The sequence below is a fragment of the Epinephelus moara genome, chromosome 2 (assembly GCF_006386435.1).
Source record: "Epinephelus moara isolate mb chromosome 2, YSFRI_EMoa_1.0, whole genome shotgun sequence".
Classification (NCBI taxonomy): domain Eukaryota; kingdom Metazoa; phylum Chordata; class Actinopteri; order Perciformes; family Serranidae; genus Epinephelus; species Epinephelus moara.
In genome coordinates, this window is record NC_065507.1 from 29680673 (window position 1) to 29698707 (window position 18035).

Below are 18035 nucleotides of genomic sequence, written 5' to 3' on the forward strand. Positions count from 1 at the left end.
TTCAGGAGGTTTTTACCAGGAGCCGAATTATCCACAGAGGTCTCTTCTTCTCCAAAAGGAACAGACCCAGTGATTTAAACCAATAAAACACTGAATAAAGCAGTTTCACATTAAAAATCAGTGTTTTTCCTATGCTGTTCGGCTTGTTGTGGAGGGACTGCTAACTAGGGTGGCTGACGCGAAAAGGAGCAAACGTGAATGGTCCTATCTAGATACAGTTTTTGGTTTATCCGCTCTGGGCTACTGTAAAAACATGGCAGTACAACGTGGCAAGCAGGACCCGCTCCCCATGTAGATATAAAAAGTTTATTTTAAGGTGACGAAAACATGACCATTCTTATTTACAGGTGATTAAACCCTAACCCTAACCCCTTATTTATATGTTATATATTTATATTGTATAAGACATTCTCAGGATTGTTAGGATTTGCTGCTCTTTGACCTTGGCTATGAATTACATTAAGTGTTGGCCATACAGTATCAGGTCTGCTTATCACTTGGACAAACATTGTACTTGTATATTAGATTTTCTAATAATAGAAGATGTTATTGTGTCTTAAACAATTTACTTTTCACTTTTCTACAGGAGTGTGCCCAGTATTTCCTGGAAGTCAAGGACAAGGACATTAAGCACGCCTTGGCTGGTCTCTTTGTTGAAATTTTGGTTCCTGTGGCAGCAGTAAGTCTTTTTTCCCTCTGGTATGTGTTGCATGCATTACACAATTTGTCATTTAAATAGTAAAAGTGCACCACTCTGGAGAGGTCTGTGTCTTTTCATGTCCCCCTGTTTGATGTTGTCCTAGGCCGTGAAGAACGAGGTGAATGTACCATGCCTGAGGAACTTTGTGGACAGCTTGTACGACACAACCCTGGACCTGTCTTCCAGAAAGAAGCACTCACTGGTCAGTTCACCAACACTGATTTTTTGGCCCTGTTTGTTTTTGTACCTCCGGTTTCACTCTGACACCCTCTGCTGCATGCTTGGATAGCTTGGATGCCTGTGGTCTCTGTGAATCCTCAAGCATTTCAAGGTCACTCTTTTGTAATAGGCTCTTGCGACGTCATCATCCACACTAGGAATAATTTATGTGGGAAGATAGGCTGCCATTTGAAAGCATAAAAACGAGCATGAAAGCAGTCGAGTGTATATAAGCATACGCAATGTCCTTTCCCTCCAAAGCGTCTTCAATAAAACATTTCACCTCAGCGGCTCAAGATGAAATGGAAAGACAACAACCCTTATGGAACAGCAGTTGGCTCTTACAGAAGGTCTACATTCCCCTGAGGCAGCCATTACGGCTCATTTTTATAAGCGATGCATTGTCAGCAAAAAGTATAACAAAAGAAGAAAACCTCATTATGTTTTCAAAAGAAAACTGGTTTACATTTTAAATTATACTTATGCAGATATGGTTCAGAGATCACGTATAATTCCTCAAATTCCCCATTCAAAGGACAAACTCAAATATTATGCGTGGAAACTATAATATTTCAACCTGTTTTTCAGTCAGTGTGAGGCCATATTTTATAAAACAGACGTAAACACTAACTGTTCTCTACAGGCGTTTTACCCCTTGGTGACGTGCCTGCTGTGTGTCAGCCAGAAACAGTTCTTCCTCAACAGATGGCATGTCTTCCTCAACAACTGCCTTTCAAATCTGAAGGTAATGTAACCTGGAAACCAGCAGCTTTTTATTCAAACTACAGTCCTTTTATTAGTTATAGCAGACTATTCAGATACATAAAGGTGGCTGTTTGAGGTGTTTAAACAGTAGCATCTCTATCTTCATTTTCATTTGGTATTTTATTGTATGCATGGCATAATTCTAGTGCACTGAATGCTTCGAGCAGTAATTATTCTAGCTCATCTTATCAGCATTAAATACGTATATCATAGCCTACAATAAACTTTAGGCTGTCATAAGTTGTTCTGTCATTGACTTTCTTTTATATTTCTAATTTTATTTCAGAGCAGAGACCCTAAAATGGCTCGTGTTGCATTAGAGTCCCTGTATCGGCTGCTGTGGGTCTACATGATCAGGATCAAGTGTGAGAGCAACACTGCAACACAGGGGTAAATATCTAACATCTCTTGTATTTACATTTTTAACCTCATGTTAATTTTCCAGCAGGCATGAATGAGAGTTAGTCTATCACTGTAACATTTGAGAAATTCATGAAGATAATGAAAAATTTCTTGGTACTAAAAATATTTGTGAAACTATTTCTGGATTTAAGGGGAGAATAAAAAAGTTAATTCAAGAAACAGTTTTATGACAAACCCTCTGTCCTTGTTACTGATTTTACTGGCTTTTAAAGAAAGAGGAATGCTCTGTTTTTATGTACTGGGCTCAGGCAGGCCTACACGACATCGTCAGTGCTGGTCGGCCATAAGTTTATCAGCAGCTTAACAGACATGATTATGAGCCTGAGCCCACACGAGGAATCCCAAACAGGTCAAGCCAGACTTTTTGAAACGTTAATTACGCCCAAAATAAACTTGTCCTAAAAAAAAGCCTCCTCTCAAGCGATGAAGCATTGTACAAACCAATTAAAACAGTTGTCTGTATAATGTTACACAACCCTGATAAACATTTTGAATGCTAGTTTAAGTTATCCTGACAACATGCTCTTTTTTCTGTCTGCAGTCGCCTCAACACCATAATCACAACACTTTTCCCCAAAGGATCTCGCAGTGTGGTACCAAGAGACATGCCTCTCAATATCTTTGTCAAAATCATCCAGTTTATTGCACAGGTAAAAATAATAATGTGATATACCGCACCATAGTGAAGTCACACAAATTATATGCCATGCAACTTTACTTGGTAAAAACCAATATTTGGTTTCTCATTGAAACTTGTAACATTCATTGACAGTCATGACTTCATATTAAACACACTTCTCTTCTTATTTTATTTCAGGAAAGGCTTGATTTTGCCATGAAAGAGATTATCTTTGACCTTCTTTGTGTTGGGAAACCTGCAAAAGCCTTTAGTCTTAATCCAGAGGTACGCATTCAACATTCACTTATATGATGTGTTTAGGAAAGAAATGCTGGTTTTTTCCATAAACCTTGATCCAAATGTAATTCTTTGAAAGTAATAATAAGTCCCATCTGCTTCTCTCTGATAAAGTGTACTGGGATCCCTACATTCATGTATAGTTCAGAAAGGAAATTAGGAATACGATCATGCACAGAAAAATGATGTCTTTTATCAAGTAAATGTAAAATAAGCGTAGGTTGAAAATACTTAATATACATTTCTCATCAAAATTGACTCATTGAATATCTGAGGGACTAGTAGTCACAAAAAGCTATATATAGACTATTTATCTACCGGGCGTACAGCTTTATGTCACAGCATTTCCCTCTATTGTACTGCGGCATAACTATTGAAAAGATGCTTATGATAACCTGCTGTTTCTAGGTAACTTCCTATAATTGTTGTAACTGCTGGTACAAGTGATTTTTTTCCACTTAAGTGGTTTTTAATTGTCACTTTTCCAGCAGGACTAATGATGCAGTATTGGAAATTTGTCACCAAATAGCTGAACTTTAAATGTATTTTGATTGCAGAGAATGAATATTGGTCTGAGAGCATTCCTGGTCATAGCTGATAAACTGCAGCAGAAGGACGGCGAGCCCCCCATGCCTAACACTGGTTGCACTTTACCCTCTGGAAATACACTCCGAGTGAAGAAAACATACTTGAGCAAAACGCTGACAGATGAGGAGGCCAAAGTCATCGGTGAGTGAGACAGACCGTGGTCAGGAATGTTGAAAATGACAGAGTCAAATAGCGGTGACGGCTTTAGCATCAAATGTGGAGTTAAATGGACATTTGCAGATGAGTTACAATGATATTAACATTACTTCTCTTCAGGCATGTCACAGTATTACTTCCATGTGCGGAAGGCTATTGACAACATCCTCAGACACCTTGAAAAGGAGGTGGGCCGGTGCATGATGATGACTAATGCTCAGATGTTGAACAAAGAGCCTGAGGACATGATCACGTAAGTGAACACATCGCTCTGACATCTTGGCTGCCAAAAGATTTCAAGTTGGCAAAACGCCCAAGCTTTAAATGTGGCTCCAGTACCATAATTAACACATCCTCAACTTACGTATATAACCCTGCATGACGATCCGGTTATTTGCCACAATGGTTGATCAGTTTACACTTGACAGTTGACCTGCTTTTGCACTTTAACTTACAATCTGACCTTTATAGAGGTGAAAGGAAGCCCAAGATTGACTTGTTCAGGACGTGTGTCGCTGCCATTCCTCGCATCCTGCCTGATGGGATGTCCAAGCCTGAGCTCATAGACCTGCTCTCTCGGTGAGTTGCCTCTCTTGGGTAAATCCCTTTTATAATGTAGACAAAGCACTGGCAGCACACTCTCCAACTGGCTGACAAGATAATTAACTGGAGACTTAATAAAGCATTATTAATGTTTGTTTGGGGAAACAAACTGGTGCCATGCAGGGTAAGAGCCTGAATTTCCTGCTTTGCCAGTTTGTGTCTCCAACGTAGTTTGTGAGTGTTTGAAGTCAACAATACATATATTTCCTCAAGCGACAGTATCCACATACAGCGGTCATAACACTGCTATTTATTCTACTGCGTTTAAAACAATGTTAAAATCACATTTTCATGACTGTTTTGCTGTGTTTGTAGCCTCAGAATTAGGGCCTATACCGTATTGCTGTCTGAATAGCAATTTACAAACCCCTTGTCTGATGAAAATGTACTAACAATCAATTAATAACGCCATAGTTTTAATTCTGATTAGAATTTTTATGTTTGTTGTTTTACACTTAATGATTATTTCATATGTGAGCCAACTGGAAGCTTGATAACTTATCTTGATATATGCAGCAGGGAATTTTAAGTTGGCTAAAATAAAGAAGTGCTTGAGATGAGGCAGATAAGATTTTTGCACTGTTAGTATCCTGCCTGCCAGGAAATCTTCATGCTAACTTTAGCTGGAAGCAAATCTACCTTTCGGGAGTACATGAGGGACTTAATTTTATTCCTATGAAGATATCTGTTGCATTTTTGTTTGTCTTCTTTGTCAGGTTGACAATCCACATGGACGACGAGCTGCGACTGATAGCCCAGAATTCCCTGCAAAGTCTGCTGGTTGATTTCTCTGACTGGCGTGACGACGTTCTGTTTGGATTCACTAACTTCCTGTTACGTGAGGTCCAAGACACTCACCAGGGACTGTTAGACACGTCCCTGAAATTACTGCTGCAGCTGCTCACACAGTGGAAAATAACCCTAGCCGCCCCAGGGAAGAGCTATGACACCGCTAAAGTACACACTGCGGAGGTACACACCTTTGTGTCAGTTTTGACACATTTTTATACCTTTAACAAGTGGGAAGGACTAAATACAATTTCACTCATTTATTTTTTTTCCTGCCTAACACTTGTGACTAATGCCTGTTGTAGAAATAGAAATCAGACATATTAAGGTGTCATTTTAATCATGCCACCGTGAAATCAGCTCCTGTTTTATTCAATGTTTATGTCACAGCTGTTGCAGACCAGCTCAAGTCTTAAGATACCTGCAGAGCGCGGCCCTCACTCCACTGTCCTGCACGCCGTGGAGGGACTGGCGCTCGTCCTGCTCTGCTCCTGTCAGCTGAGCACCCGCAGACTTGCCATTGCCATACTGAAAGAAATAAGAAGTCTGTTTATGACCATCGGGCAGTCGGAGGTAAAATGAGACAAAGTTAAACTCAGGTGACAGAATATAGGAAAGGTTGATGACTGAGTTAACAGAGTGTGATTTTATGCTCTGCAGGATGATGATAAACCAATGATAGAGATCATGGACCAGCTCAGCCCTGTGATCCTGGAGAGTTTCGTCAATGTTGCAGTCTCTGACGCAGTAAGTTGTTGGTGGTTCCAAACCAAACCTGGAATCCAGATCAAGATGTGTGTAAAGTTTATTAGCGTTTTAATTTTCCTGGGATTTTTAGTAGAGATCATTCACACCATGCAGGATTTCCCACACATTCATTTATTTGTGGTGCTGGACCATTTATTAGGTGTATTGTTGGAATATATATACCGTTTGGTTATTCAGAGCGTAGGAGCATCTGTTTAACATCAGAGTGTATTCTGGGCACAGACAGAGCAGCAGTATGCCAGGCATAGTGAAAGTTAACCGTTCATGAATTCAAATAGAAATAGAACGCTCTATTTCTCATTTTAGTGTTGTCCATCGTTTTCCCAACCTACTTTAGATTACTGGGTGTGTTCCCATGGAAATGCACCGCACCACACGGGCCATTGCTGGGTCTAAAATGTTGCTGTCACGTGCCTCTGCAGCAGCTACCGTCGTCAGCTGCTGCCACACACAGATTCTGAGTCTGTGGGAAACTCTGCTGTATTAATTTCAGTTCCAGATATTAGTTGCGCCAACTCCAGAAATACAACCTGTTTTTTATGAATAGATCAGGTGTCATTTGAATATCTCGCCACATGGAATCTGGCTCACAAAGCAGCAAATGCTCGTTACATTGACTGTAAGACAGAAGCTCAGTTTAGTAGTCTAGCATGTAAAATCTAAATGAACAGCTGGAACTGAGCAGCTGTTGACCTTTTGACTCTCACTTATGTAATCATCAAGCTGCCAACACAACGCTAAGAATGCAGATTTATTGAGAACAGGATGATACAGTAAATGTCCCACACATGCATCATTGAATTATGTTTCTGAATATACTTATCTGAGGTGGGCTTTCCCTTAATAAAGGCCTTATTCACATTTAAATAATTATTCTTGTGCTATGAATAAGGATGAATGGAGAGATGGATGAAATGTTGCTGTTTGGATGTTGAGTTCTGTCATGACTTCTGACCTTTGCCCTTGTTTGCAGGCCATCCTGCCAGCTGGTCACCACGTGGACCTTCAGTGGCTCGTGGAGTGGAACGCACTGCTTGTAAACAGTCATTATGACATCAGGAGCCCCTCGCATGTGTGGATCTTTGCCCAGTCTGTGAAGGACCCCTGGGTTCTGTGTGTATACAGCCTGCTCCGACAGGACAACCTGCCCAAGCACTGCCCCACAGCTCTCAGCTACGCCTGGCCCTACGCCTTCACTCGAATGCAGATGCTCATGCCCCTGGTAGACCCAAAGTAAGTGTCCTCAAACATGCACCACTTCTATTTTCTGTACACCCCCACTCAGCCTTTCTGTTTTAAGGATAGCCACCTGATACCACTTCCCCATTAAACTCCCCTGTTAAAAAAAGCTCAGATAAAAATAATTATTTTCTTTTTGTGTGATTCACCAGCAACCCAGTGTATGCGAAGAAGACCAGCACGTCTGGCAGCGGGGACAATTACGTAACCCTGTGGAGAAACTATCTGATCCTTTGCTTTGGGGTGGCCAAGCCCAGTATCATGAGCCCCGGCCATCTGAGAGCATCGACACCTGAGATCACAGCCGCCACACCTGACAGTGGTGTCAGCTACGATAACAAGGTAGCTGCCTCTCTGTCCTCTGGCCTTATTAATTCCCCCAGTGCTTTGTCTCTCCAGGATCAGGTGTTCATACGGAGCTTGTTGACATTCAAACTCGAAGCATCAAATTACACAGCAGCTATCTCACATGAATGGAGCAGGAAGCTGATATATTCTTAACTGTACAGACACCTCAATGCAGCCCTGTGTAATTTGTGGTGTTCAAGCAGCATGAGAGATTTATTTATCTGACTGAACCGTCGATGTTTGTTGTTTCAGGTTATCGGGAGCCCATCTGTGGCTTGGCTTCTGAAGCAGTTGGTGCCACTGATGAGGGCAGAGAGCATTGAGCTGACAGAGTCGTTAGTTTTGGGCTTTGGTCGCACCAATTCCCTTGTATTCAGGTATATCAGAGAGCTCTGTTTCAGATGTTCCCTTCTAAAGACTTTTTTCCCTTAATAAACTAGTTTCAATTCAGATTTTCTCCCAGAAAGGATCATTTGGGGGGGTTTTTTTGCACAATTTTTCTGATTGACAAAGCAGAACAGCAACATAATATTTTAGCTGCTGATTGTAACTGTTTTTGTCTCCTGTAATAGGGCAGGACCAGTCAAATGAAAGTTAAAGCACAATCCATTATTGTCTCTGTAGTTTAAGTGCATGTTGACCTGTATTTGGGTGGATTTAAAGTGGAGATAAACAAGGGATTATAGTTGAGTAGTGCCTTGTTGCAATTAACAGCTGCATCCACATTGTTTCCGAAAAAGAAAAAAAAGAAAAAAACAACAATAGCCTTAGTGAAATTTAATTTGTCCATTTAACCAAATGTTTCTACAGTAGCTGTTTGTTAAAGTGTTTTACATTTTACCTCATGATGACTTGTTTTAATTTCCCCTGCTTGCATGCAGGGAACTTGTGGAAGAGCTACATCCCCTAATGAAAGAAGCGTTAGAAAGAAGACCAGAGGTGCGTTGATTTTATTTACAGCACAGTGTACAACACAACCAAAGTATTTACTGTCGGATTTAATTTGTAAATGAACTACATAGTGGGCTGTAATGCTGCCAAGGAGCTGATATGTATCAGAAAAGCTCAGTCTCTAAATATAGATTATTACCAAGAGTTATGTCACTGATGATTTTTCTTAATGATTTTTTGCAGAACAAGAAGCGTCGTGAGCGACGAGACCTGCTGAGACTGCAGCTGCTGCGGATCTTTGAGCTGCTGGCTGATGCAGGTGTCATCAGTGACAGGTTAGTGTGGCATTAGTCTACACATTACAGCCCCACACTGCACAGTATCACACTCACTGTACACAAAGGAGGAGCATAAGTAAGTTAACAAAACAGGGTCATCAACTTATAACATTTGTATTACATAACTCCCTATGATGAAGTGCTATAGCACAGTTTGTGTGTTGACAGATGTTGAAAAAGCAGTTGAAATACTGCAGTCAGATACTATTTGGTTTGTAATTTTTTTTTACTGGGCGTCTCTCTGTTTATCCTGAAGTACAAATGGAGCTCTGGAACGTGACACCCTTGCTCTGGGCGCTCTGTTCCTGGAGTATGTGGATCTAACCCGGATGCTCCTGGAAGCTGAGAATGACAAAGATGCAGAGATCCTCAAGGACATTCGAGCTCACTTCAGCGCCATGGTGGCCAACCTCATCCAATGTGTTCCAGGTATTCAAAAAATATTCAGCCTGAAAGGCCTTTCTTGTCAGGCCAGCAACTGACAATGCTCTGCAGGTCAGATTGATAAATTTCTGAACTAATTTCTTTTATATGGCTGCTTAATACAATCCATGTGTCCTTTTCATCAGTTTGTGGATTGTGAATTATATAATAGGCTTCCATGCGGCTGGGGTTAGCACAGCACATGGAGCACAAGTCTCCTGACACTGATCTTGATTTGGACGTAGCCCAAGGGGAGTAGATCCAAAAATAGTACAGCTTAAGGACAGAGCAGGAAAGGACAGGTGATGACTCATGGGTTGCCAAGCATTCACAAGTCCCCACTGAATGTCTAATGATCTGTCAGGGGACATCAGCGCCTTATTACTGTATCAAAAACTGCACTTTTAGTTCAGAGTTTAAGATACTTGAATATTTTTGCTGACTTTTACTAACCCTCTCAATGAGCAGACCTATAGCAGACTTTCTTGTTTCCCTCCCTAGTACACCACAGGCGCTTCCTGTTTCCCCAGCAGAGCCTGCGGCATCACCTCTTCATCCTCTTCAGTCAGTGGGCCGGCCCTTTCAGCATCATGTTCACCCCTCTGGACCGCTACAGTGACAGGAATCACCAGATCACAAGATATCAATATTGTGCCCTAAAGGTAAACATACTTAAGAAAATCTATTGCCTTCCGATAACTTAGGGGCCGTGTCCACCGAGGCATGTTTTCCTGAGGCCAGAGTATTGTGTTAGTTCTTTGCAATGGTAGCGCCGCGTATTTGCACAAGACTATAAGCAGTAGCAGCATGATGAGGCCCTGAGCATCTATTTTGTCCTGAGCTCTGACCGTTTGGCTTTTTTTCTGAGGGATTAAAGTTTAAAAATGTTCAACTGTTAGTTGTACTCTTCACTTTCACTTGGGAAAAAATGCTTTGGTGGACATGGGGCCTTACGTATATTAATAATACCCCCTAATGCTTAGTAGGTAAAGAAACATGTATCTTGGCAGTGGATTGGTATGTCTTTATCCAGTTACAAAGCATACATTTGAGAACAAGTGCAGAGTAAATCCACAAATTGCCCCTGTCTATTGTGGAATGAAGCAGTAAAACCTATTTTTGCTTCTAATGATTTAACCTAATTTGCTGACTGAAAATCTTTATAAAAAGGGATTCTGCCACGTTTTGCATCTGCGTGTGAGCAAATTATTTTTGTGACACGAGCCCTGTGAATCACTCAGTGGTGCTGCGTCAGAGAACATGCTCCCATCCTATCTGTGCTAGCCAAGATAATTCTTTAAAAGTAATTCTGTTTGGTATGGACTCTTCTCCACCCACAAGACAAATACAGACTACAGCACAGTACACTCTCTCCTGAACAGCAGTGGCTTTGCCAGCATTAGATTCTTACATCTCTCATACATCTCCCACTGCTATCTTTAGGTCTAAAGAAACAACAGACTTTGTTGGTTGGTAAACATGAGTGCTGCAGTTTGATGTCACACAATAAGACTTCTGGGAATGCAACACATACGTCCTGCAACCATACCTAGCTATGTGCAGTGTTGCCTATTGCAACTGTTGACTGTTTGTTCTTACAGGCCATGTCTGCTGTGCTGTGCTGCGGGCCTGTGTTTGATAACGTTGGCCTCTCTCCAGACGGATACCTCTATAAGTGGCTGGATAATATACTCGCCTGCCAGGATCAGCGGGTATGTGGCCAATACTTTACCACCGTGGTGCATTTAAACAAAGAGCTGACCCAGAAAGTCCCTCTGATAGCTTGCTGAAGCCTGCTTTGTATAAAAGCCCCACACTGGAGCTTGCCAAGTGCTCACCATTATCTTACAGGAGTGCTGGCAAGTAGTGAAGGAGAGTTTTGTTTCAAAATAAATTTGTCTGATATTGTCTTTATTTCAGTTTACTGTGATACAATATAAAGCACCTGCATGTTTATTTAACACATTCATCCCCATTAAAATTGACTTTGAGCCCCTGTGTTATCAATACTTGGCTTGAGGAAGCAGTAACTGGGCAGGTATCCAAGAAAATGGAATTCATCATCTTTCTTTTGTCTGACAGGAGGAGTAAAGCTACTGGAATAAGTTTACACTAACTCCCTGAACCTTTGACAAATACACACAGATTAGAGTCAGATATTTTCTGGAGTGTAAAATTAGGACTACTGTGGATCTTTTTTAAAAAAGACGTGAAATCCAGTAGAGCCTGTTCTGACATGTACCCCTGGCTCAGGTCCACCAGCTTGGCTGTGAAGTTGTCATCCTGCTCCTGGAGCTCAATGCCGACCAGGTCAACCTGTTCAACTGGGCAGTGGATCGCTGCTACACAGGCTCCTATCAGCTCGCCTCAGGGTGCTTCAGAGCCATCGCAACAGTCTGTGGCAGCAGGTACAAAATCTTTCTGTCATCTGTTCAACTAGTTGAGGTCATCTGCCTGTGCACAGTTTTCTCCAAGGGCAGTTGTGCTCTGATCTTCACATCTTTTTGTGATGTGCCATTTTATGTTTATTTGATTGTTGAGATGTAATCAATCCACAATTTGCCAACTAACTTTAAATACTGTATTGTCTGGTTCATACAGATCTCTTGTCCAAGTGGGGAAACCACTGGCAAATTAGCTTAGGCTTCAAAGCAGCACCTTAGCTAATCCTCTTAAAGGGCTCACTGTTCGTCTGAAAGCGGCTCTCCCCACTTGCCTTAACTCAAAAACGTGAACATTATGTGAAACATCAAGTGGTGATTTCTTAATACTGAAACCTTACGTTATTTTTTCTCTCTTTCCTAAAAAGCAGAAACTACCCAAGTGACATCGTAACACTGCTGAATCTGGTCCTCTTCAAAGCATCAGACACAAACAGAGAAATCTATGAGATTTCAATGCAGCTAATGCAGGTGAGAGACACAAGCAGATGTCTTGTGTGCTGCTGTGTAGCTTTCATGTGGTTAAATGGATACATATCACATTTCTCCTCTTTGTTTGAACAGATTCTTGAAGCCAAGTTGTTTGTGTACTCCAAGAAGATTGCAGAGCAGAAGCCAAACAGTATCCTCTATGGCACCCATGGTCCACTGCCACCTCTCTACAGCGTCTCCCTGCCTCAGCTCTCCAGCCAGCTGGCCAGGATGTACCCTGAACTCACACTTCCTCTCTTCTCAGGTAGTTGTTTGTGTCATATGTGTGCTGTGTGTGTGGTCACAGTAGGGTTAGCTATGGTATTTCAGCCTGCTGTAATACTCTCAAAGGCTTTTCATCTTCTTATGGTTTCCCACTAAATGCTGCTCGTTCATCTTCCAGAGAAGTCTTCCTCCTCCACCATCCACACACTTACTGTATCTACGGACACGCCCATTAACCACAGCTTAAATTGATTAAGGGAGTCTCAGGTTGAAGTTGAATTCATATGTGGATCAGGATTAAACTGGCAATTATGGTGAAACTGAGTATACGTTATGTGTTTGACCTCCATGTAGAATATAAACACCACAGTCCCCACTGATGTTATTCTGATGTAAGTATTGCCTTTCCCCTGCTCATTCCAGAGGTTAGCCAGAGATTCCCCACCACTCATCCCAATGGGAGGCAGATCATGCTAACCTACCTCCTGCCCTGGCTTGGTAACATCGAGCTGGTGGATAGCGGCCTGCTGCTCCCGGTCTTCACACCATGCACCTCAGACTATGACGCTTCTATCCGGACGACCAGCACGGGTTCATCCCATCAACTGAAGGGCACTGGCTGGGGATCCTTACAGGCTACCTCTATGGTTCTCAATAATCTCATGTTCATGACTGCCAAGGTAAAGCAAGGGAAATGTCATAAAACAGGCTAAGGGTAATCAGTCAATGCAGATAACATGATGCTGTGCTATTTTTTAACCCCTCTGGTCAGTATGGAGATGATCTGCCTGGACAGGAGATGGAAAACGCCTGGAATGCTTTAGTCAGTAATGAGAAGTGGAGCAACAATCTGAGAACGGCACTGCAGTTTCTCATCAGCTTATGTGGTGTCAGCAGCGACACCACCCTCCTGCCATATGTAAGCTGTATTATTAAAGCCAACTGGAAAATATCATCTAAGTACTATTTTGAGCTCTTTCCAGTTTCTCACAGATATTCTGCAATGTATTTGTTCAGATCAAGAAGGTGGTGATCTATCTGTGCCGGAACAACACCATGCAAACCATGGAGGAGTTGATATTTGAGTTACAACAAACAGATCCGGTCAACCCTGTGGTGCAGCACTGTGATAGCCCCCCTTTCTATCGCTTCACTGCCACGAGCAAGGCCTCCACAGCAGCTTCAGGTACATTTTTAAAAAACACTGAACAGAATAAGCACAAGTTGAATTTTGTTTTTTTAACTTAATGGGAAAAAAAATAAACCAACCAGGAAATCCAAATTGCTCCAGTGGAACCACTTAGTGGCCAACCATAGAAAACTGTGTTTGCTCTGGACAGATCCTGGTGGTAAATGTGAAGTGTTTTTGGTGTTAAAGATAATGCTAAGTTGACTTCCCTTGCACATACCGTAAAACACAAGTATTTTGCTCTTTTTTTGTTTTTTTTTATAGGCACCACATCGAGCAGCAATACTGTTGTTGCAGGCCAGGAGAGCTTTCCTGACACAGATGATACCAAGACTGTGAAGGAGAATGAGGAGAGGTAGACGACAGTATCTTAAAGCTTAACATTAGATTAATTATAGTCCTGGCAAGGCCCTTCATCATTAATTTTTTTTTTTAGCAAAACATTAGATTAATTATAGTCCTGGCAAGGCCCTTCATCTTTTTTTTTTTTTTTTTTTTTTTACCTCAGGCTAAGCCACATAATGAGAGCGCACAACCGCCTGGAGTCACGCTACAGCAACAGCTCCGGAGGATCTTATGATGAAGATAAGAGTGAGTGTATTTATGTACCAGACAGCCTTTGAAAGTATGTGGTTGTTATGGTCTGGTGAGTGTGGAATACACAGGCTGGTTTTAGAGGGTAAGATGGTGGCCGGCATGGTGTCATTGATAATGCATGAGCAGTGCAGAGTGGCCTGGGGTTCTTAAAAGGCTTCTGTGAGAACTGGCACTGAAATAAAAGTAGTCAAGCCCAGGGCCTCTGCACTGCTGCCTGTGACCCAAAAACAGCTTTGTTGTACTCTCTTGGTCTGAATTAGTCCTGTAGACTAATGTGAGTAAGAATAATTTGACATTGAAAACCATCTTTAAGTACCTATTTAACAACTAGGCTTAAAAAATGACCACATTCAGCTAAGGATAATCCACAAACTCTAATTTTTGATTGAACTTTGCCGTACGTGTGGGGGGGTAAATGTCAGCAGCATTTTTTTCTGTAACCATTTAGGTGAACCACTGCCTCCCTATGCTGACTGGCTGATGGTTGTCATTGAGACCAATCACCCCCATCCTCTGCCCATGCCTCTGAATGGAGGATGTTGGGCTCCGCTGGTGGACTTTTTGCCAGAGACCATCACTCCCAGAGGACCACTGCACAGGTCAGACTGCTGTATACATTAATGCAAAATGTACTCAGTCTGACTTTGATTCTGAGTCTACTTTAAAATGCCAGGATGAAACTCCTGCAAGTCACTCCTGAAGAATAACTTGAGCTGTTTACTTTGAGATCAGGCTGTTCTTTGACCGATAATAACCTGTCACAGTTTACCTCTGAAAGCCTGGATATAAATGCAGCACCAACCAGTTTTTCATCTTGATGCCGTGCGCTTCGAGGTCATGCTTTGTGGGTTAGATTCAGTTCACTTTACAGTTTATGTTTTTGTTTGCTGTAGGTGTAACATAGCAGTGATCTTCATGACAGAGATGGTGGTGGACCACAGTGTGAGAGAGGACTGGGCCATGCACTTGCCTTTACTGCTGCATGCCTTGTTTTTGGGTGAGTTCACATTATTATCAATAATCCCCTTAAAACCCATTTATGCATTTTTTAATGATATTTACATATTTAATGTAATACAGTATAAATCTCATACATGTTAAATATCATGAGAGCATTATGATACATCACCATTGTATTTTAAGTACAGAGAGTTGGAGAATTCAGGTAAAGCTTCTTTCCTGGTAGAAATTATTTATTCAGTTTCAAACAGCTGATACCAGACAGTTTAATTTTTGTCAACAGACGCTACATCAAGATTGTGATACTGGGAGAAAGGATCTTTAAAAGAAACTCTAGTCCTCACTGTGTCTTAGAGTTCAAAGTGTGCTGCAACAGGTTGACTGGTCAGTTTCATTCCTTCAGGTATGGATCACTACCGTCCAGAGGTGTTTGAGCACAGCAAACGTCTCCTCCTCCACCTCCTCATCACGTTGTCCTGCAACAACAACTTCCAGGCCATCGCCTCAGTCTTACTGCAGACACGTGAGATCAACGGCACCAAGACCCTCACCTGCAAGCAGAGTCTTCAGCCGGAGTATTTACCTTCAGGTAAAGATATAGTTTTCTCAATTACAAATGCGTTCACATTTACCAAAAGGTTGGAGTAGACCTGGGTCCAGCTGGCAGAGCCGCTTGGCATTTGACACGTCGCTCTTCTCTCTGGCTTATATAAACTTCAACAACCGAAGGGAATGACTAACATTCCTTTCAGAGGATAGATAAGTTTCTTATCGGGGAGAAAATATTTGGACACTATGCCAAAAGCAATACTGAGCAGAGAGGACATCAAAGGTCTTGATTAAAGAATTCCATTAGGCTATTTTTGTCCTCTTGCCCAAATTGGGGCCATCTGCTTAGGCTTGGATAGGCTGGTCTGCCCACCCCCCCACTACTCCTGATGATAATTTGTTTTACAAATGTCTAGACATTTTGAAATGACCAGACTGGTCTTTGTCCATTTGACCACTTGAGTCCAACTTTGTATGCTAAAAATAGTGTTTTCTTTTTTAATGCCATACCACACAATAATAACACTGCCATTGAGATCCAAAGAAAACATCCCATTTTCTTTTCTTGTGTCTGTGTAACATTTTCACTCCCATGTTTATTATATTTTTGCATAACATGTGGAATATGAATTAACTGCCAGGATATCAGATGTGCAGTACCGTAGTAGTTAAAGTTGACAGTTCCACCACACACAATAAATATTGTCAGTAGACGAGACTAATTGGATCCAAATTCCTGACATGTCAAAACACAGGTCGTACTGCTCTCTACATGTTCTCTTCTCACACTACCTGTTGCACTCAGGGAAATGAAATCAAACATGCAAATGAAACACTGAAATCTGTTTTCTGATCACACACCTGTTGCCCTGTTGTGTACAGGAGGATGTTTTGACTTCCTGCGGGAGTGTCAGGCGTCTCCTGTGCCAGACTCTGGCCTGAGTTCTTCTTCCACATCGTCCAGTTTGAGTCTGGGAGGCAGCAGCAACAACCTGCCGGAGATCTCACATGAGGTGGAGGAGCTGGTGGCTTCCAATAAAATGGACGAGAAGACTAACAAGCTCATTGAGTTTTTAACCACAAGGTATCCATTTAATATGGTGTCCCTCAATAGAATATTTTCCAGCAACATGAAGTCCGAGCATGTAGTTTTGCTTATGTGTCGTAAAGGAAGGCTGGAAATATTTTACACATCAAATGAATGTTTTAAGCAAAAATATCCTTCTGATACACTGATATGCAGTCTCATATTTCTTGATGTAGATTACCACCTAGTGGTGCTGTATGCATAGTGCAGTAGATTATTGTAGGAGTAGTAAGATAGTGCAGCTGGCATGTACACATTATGAAGTACAACTAAAACCGGACTCTTTCAAGCGTGCAGGATTTGATTTGTTTAGAAGAGCTTTTGCCAGTTTAAGTACAGACAGTACTTATTAAGCTAAGCAGAAGCACAGTAGGACCTGCATCTGGGCTTGTTTCAGGCTTTTCAGAATAATAGGCTGATTGTCCCACTTTCTACAACAGCAGACCTCCACAAAAACAACATGCTGTGTGTTTTTAGTAAATATGAAACATGAAACTGTTGTTTTACAGAGCATATGGTCCACTGTGGTGCCATGAAGACATTTCATCAAAGAACCAAACTTCAAAAAGTACTGGACAGCTTACAAACTTTCTGCGACATGTGGTGTCTGTGTTCAAAGACTCCAAGTCAGGTAACTGTTCAGTGTATGCTTAACAGTAATTGTTAATTCATTAAACCGCAGAACGTTGTCTTTACCACTTAATAATTCTCGTTCTCATTAGCACATTCTTCTGTCTGTCCTTGTTAGATTATCACCTGGAGCAGCAGCTCAGTGACGTGGCGCTGCAGACGGCCTTGTGCAGTTCCTCACGTCACTACGCTGGCCGTTCCTTCCAGGTGTTTCGAGCCCTCCGCCAGCCCATCTCTGCCCACGCTGTCTCCGACCTGCTGTCAAGGCTAGTGGAAGTCGTCGGTGAACATGGAGAAGAAGTGCAGGTTAGTGCTCTGTGTGTGTACATGATACATGTGAGCATGTGAATATAAGAATATAATACCTGACGTCTAGGCTAAATCACGGCTGAATTTGGGCTGTCAGTTAAAATTTGGTAGACGTCTAACCATAGCCAAAGTGTAGACGTCATCAATTATACGGCTATGAAGAGACCATGTCCAAAAAATGGAGATAAACATATTTTAATTACTGTTGACTCTCCATATGTGATTGAATATTATACCGCACGCCATCTGCAATGGCGAAAATTACATTTAATCAATTTCAAAATTAAATCGGCTAGATTTGGGTTACATGTAGCTAGACTAAATCGGAGCTAAATATAGCCAATACGTTTAAATCACGACTATTGCTTGCTGGGGTTGTTGGTAAATCAGAAACCGAGAAATGCTACAAAC

General features: G+C 41.7%; 1 protein-coding gene across 4 annotated transcripts in view; it reads left to right on the top strand.

Moving 5' to 3' along the window:
• The window catches only part of LOC126400831 (protein furry homolog), a 55358-nt gene that overhangs the window by 23042 nt on the left and 14281 nt on the right, over positions 1 to 18035 (top strand). For 2 of the 4 annotated variants that reach the window (XM_050061806.1, XM_050061815.1), the window contains exons 9-42: positions 587 to 679; positions 804 to 902; positions 1563 to 1664; positions 1971 to 2074; positions 2649 to 2757; positions 2925 to 3011; positions 3581 to 3752; positions 3888 to 4020; positions 4239 to 4346; positions 5087 to 5342; positions 5550 to 5732; positions 5820 to 5906; positions 6901 to 7160; positions 7319 to 7508; positions 7767 to 7891; positions 8396 to 8453; positions 8649 to 8740; positions 9000 to 9172; positions 9668 to 9828; positions 10768 to 10878; positions 11420 to 11574; positions 11976 to 12078; positions 12172 to 12343; positions 12727 to 12983; positions 13076 to 13222; positions 13321 to 13489; positions 13757 to 13847; positions 14001 to 14083; positions 14538 to 14688; positions 14983 to 15086; positions 15453 to 15638; positions 16481 to 16682; positions 17195 to 17316; positions 17434 to 17621. In XM_050061806.1, coding sequence (XP_049917763.1) covers positions 587 to 679; positions 804 to 902; positions 1563 to 1664; positions 1971 to 2074; positions 2649 to 2757; positions 2925 to 3011; positions 3581 to 3752; positions 3888 to 4020; positions 4239 to 4346; positions 5087 to 5342; positions 5550 to 5732; positions 5820 to 5906; positions 6901 to 7160; positions 7319 to 7508; positions 7767 to 7891; positions 8396 to 8453; positions 8649 to 8740; positions 9000 to 9172; positions 9668 to 9828; positions 10768 to 10878; positions 11420 to 11574; positions 11976 to 12078; positions 12172 to 12343; positions 12727 to 12983; positions 13076 to 13222; positions 13321 to 13489; positions 13757 to 13847; positions 14001 to 14083; positions 14538 to 14688; positions 14983 to 15086; positions 15453 to 15638; positions 16481 to 16682; positions 17195 to 17316; positions 17434 to 17621 — 4833 coding nt within the window. The remainder of the gene's footprint in view (positions 1 to 586; positions 680 to 803; positions 903 to 1562; positions 1665 to 1970; positions 2075 to 2648; positions 2758 to 2924; positions 3012 to 3580; positions 3753 to 3887; positions 4021 to 4238; positions 4347 to 5086; positions 5343 to 5549; positions 5733 to 5819; positions 5907 to 6900; positions 7161 to 7318; positions 7509 to 7766; positions 7892 to 8395; positions 8454 to 8648; positions 8741 to 8999; positions 9173 to 9667; positions 9829 to 10767; positions 10879 to 11419; positions 11575 to 11975; positions 12079 to 12171; positions 12344 to 12726; positions 12984 to 13075; positions 13223 to 13320; positions 13490 to 13756; positions 13848 to 14000; positions 14084 to 14537; positions 14689 to 14982; positions 15087 to 15452; positions 15639 to 16480; positions 16683 to 17194; positions 17317 to 17433; positions 17622 to 18035) is intronic. The other 2 variants (XM_050061822.1, XM_050061831.1) reach the window with 1 other exon arrangement.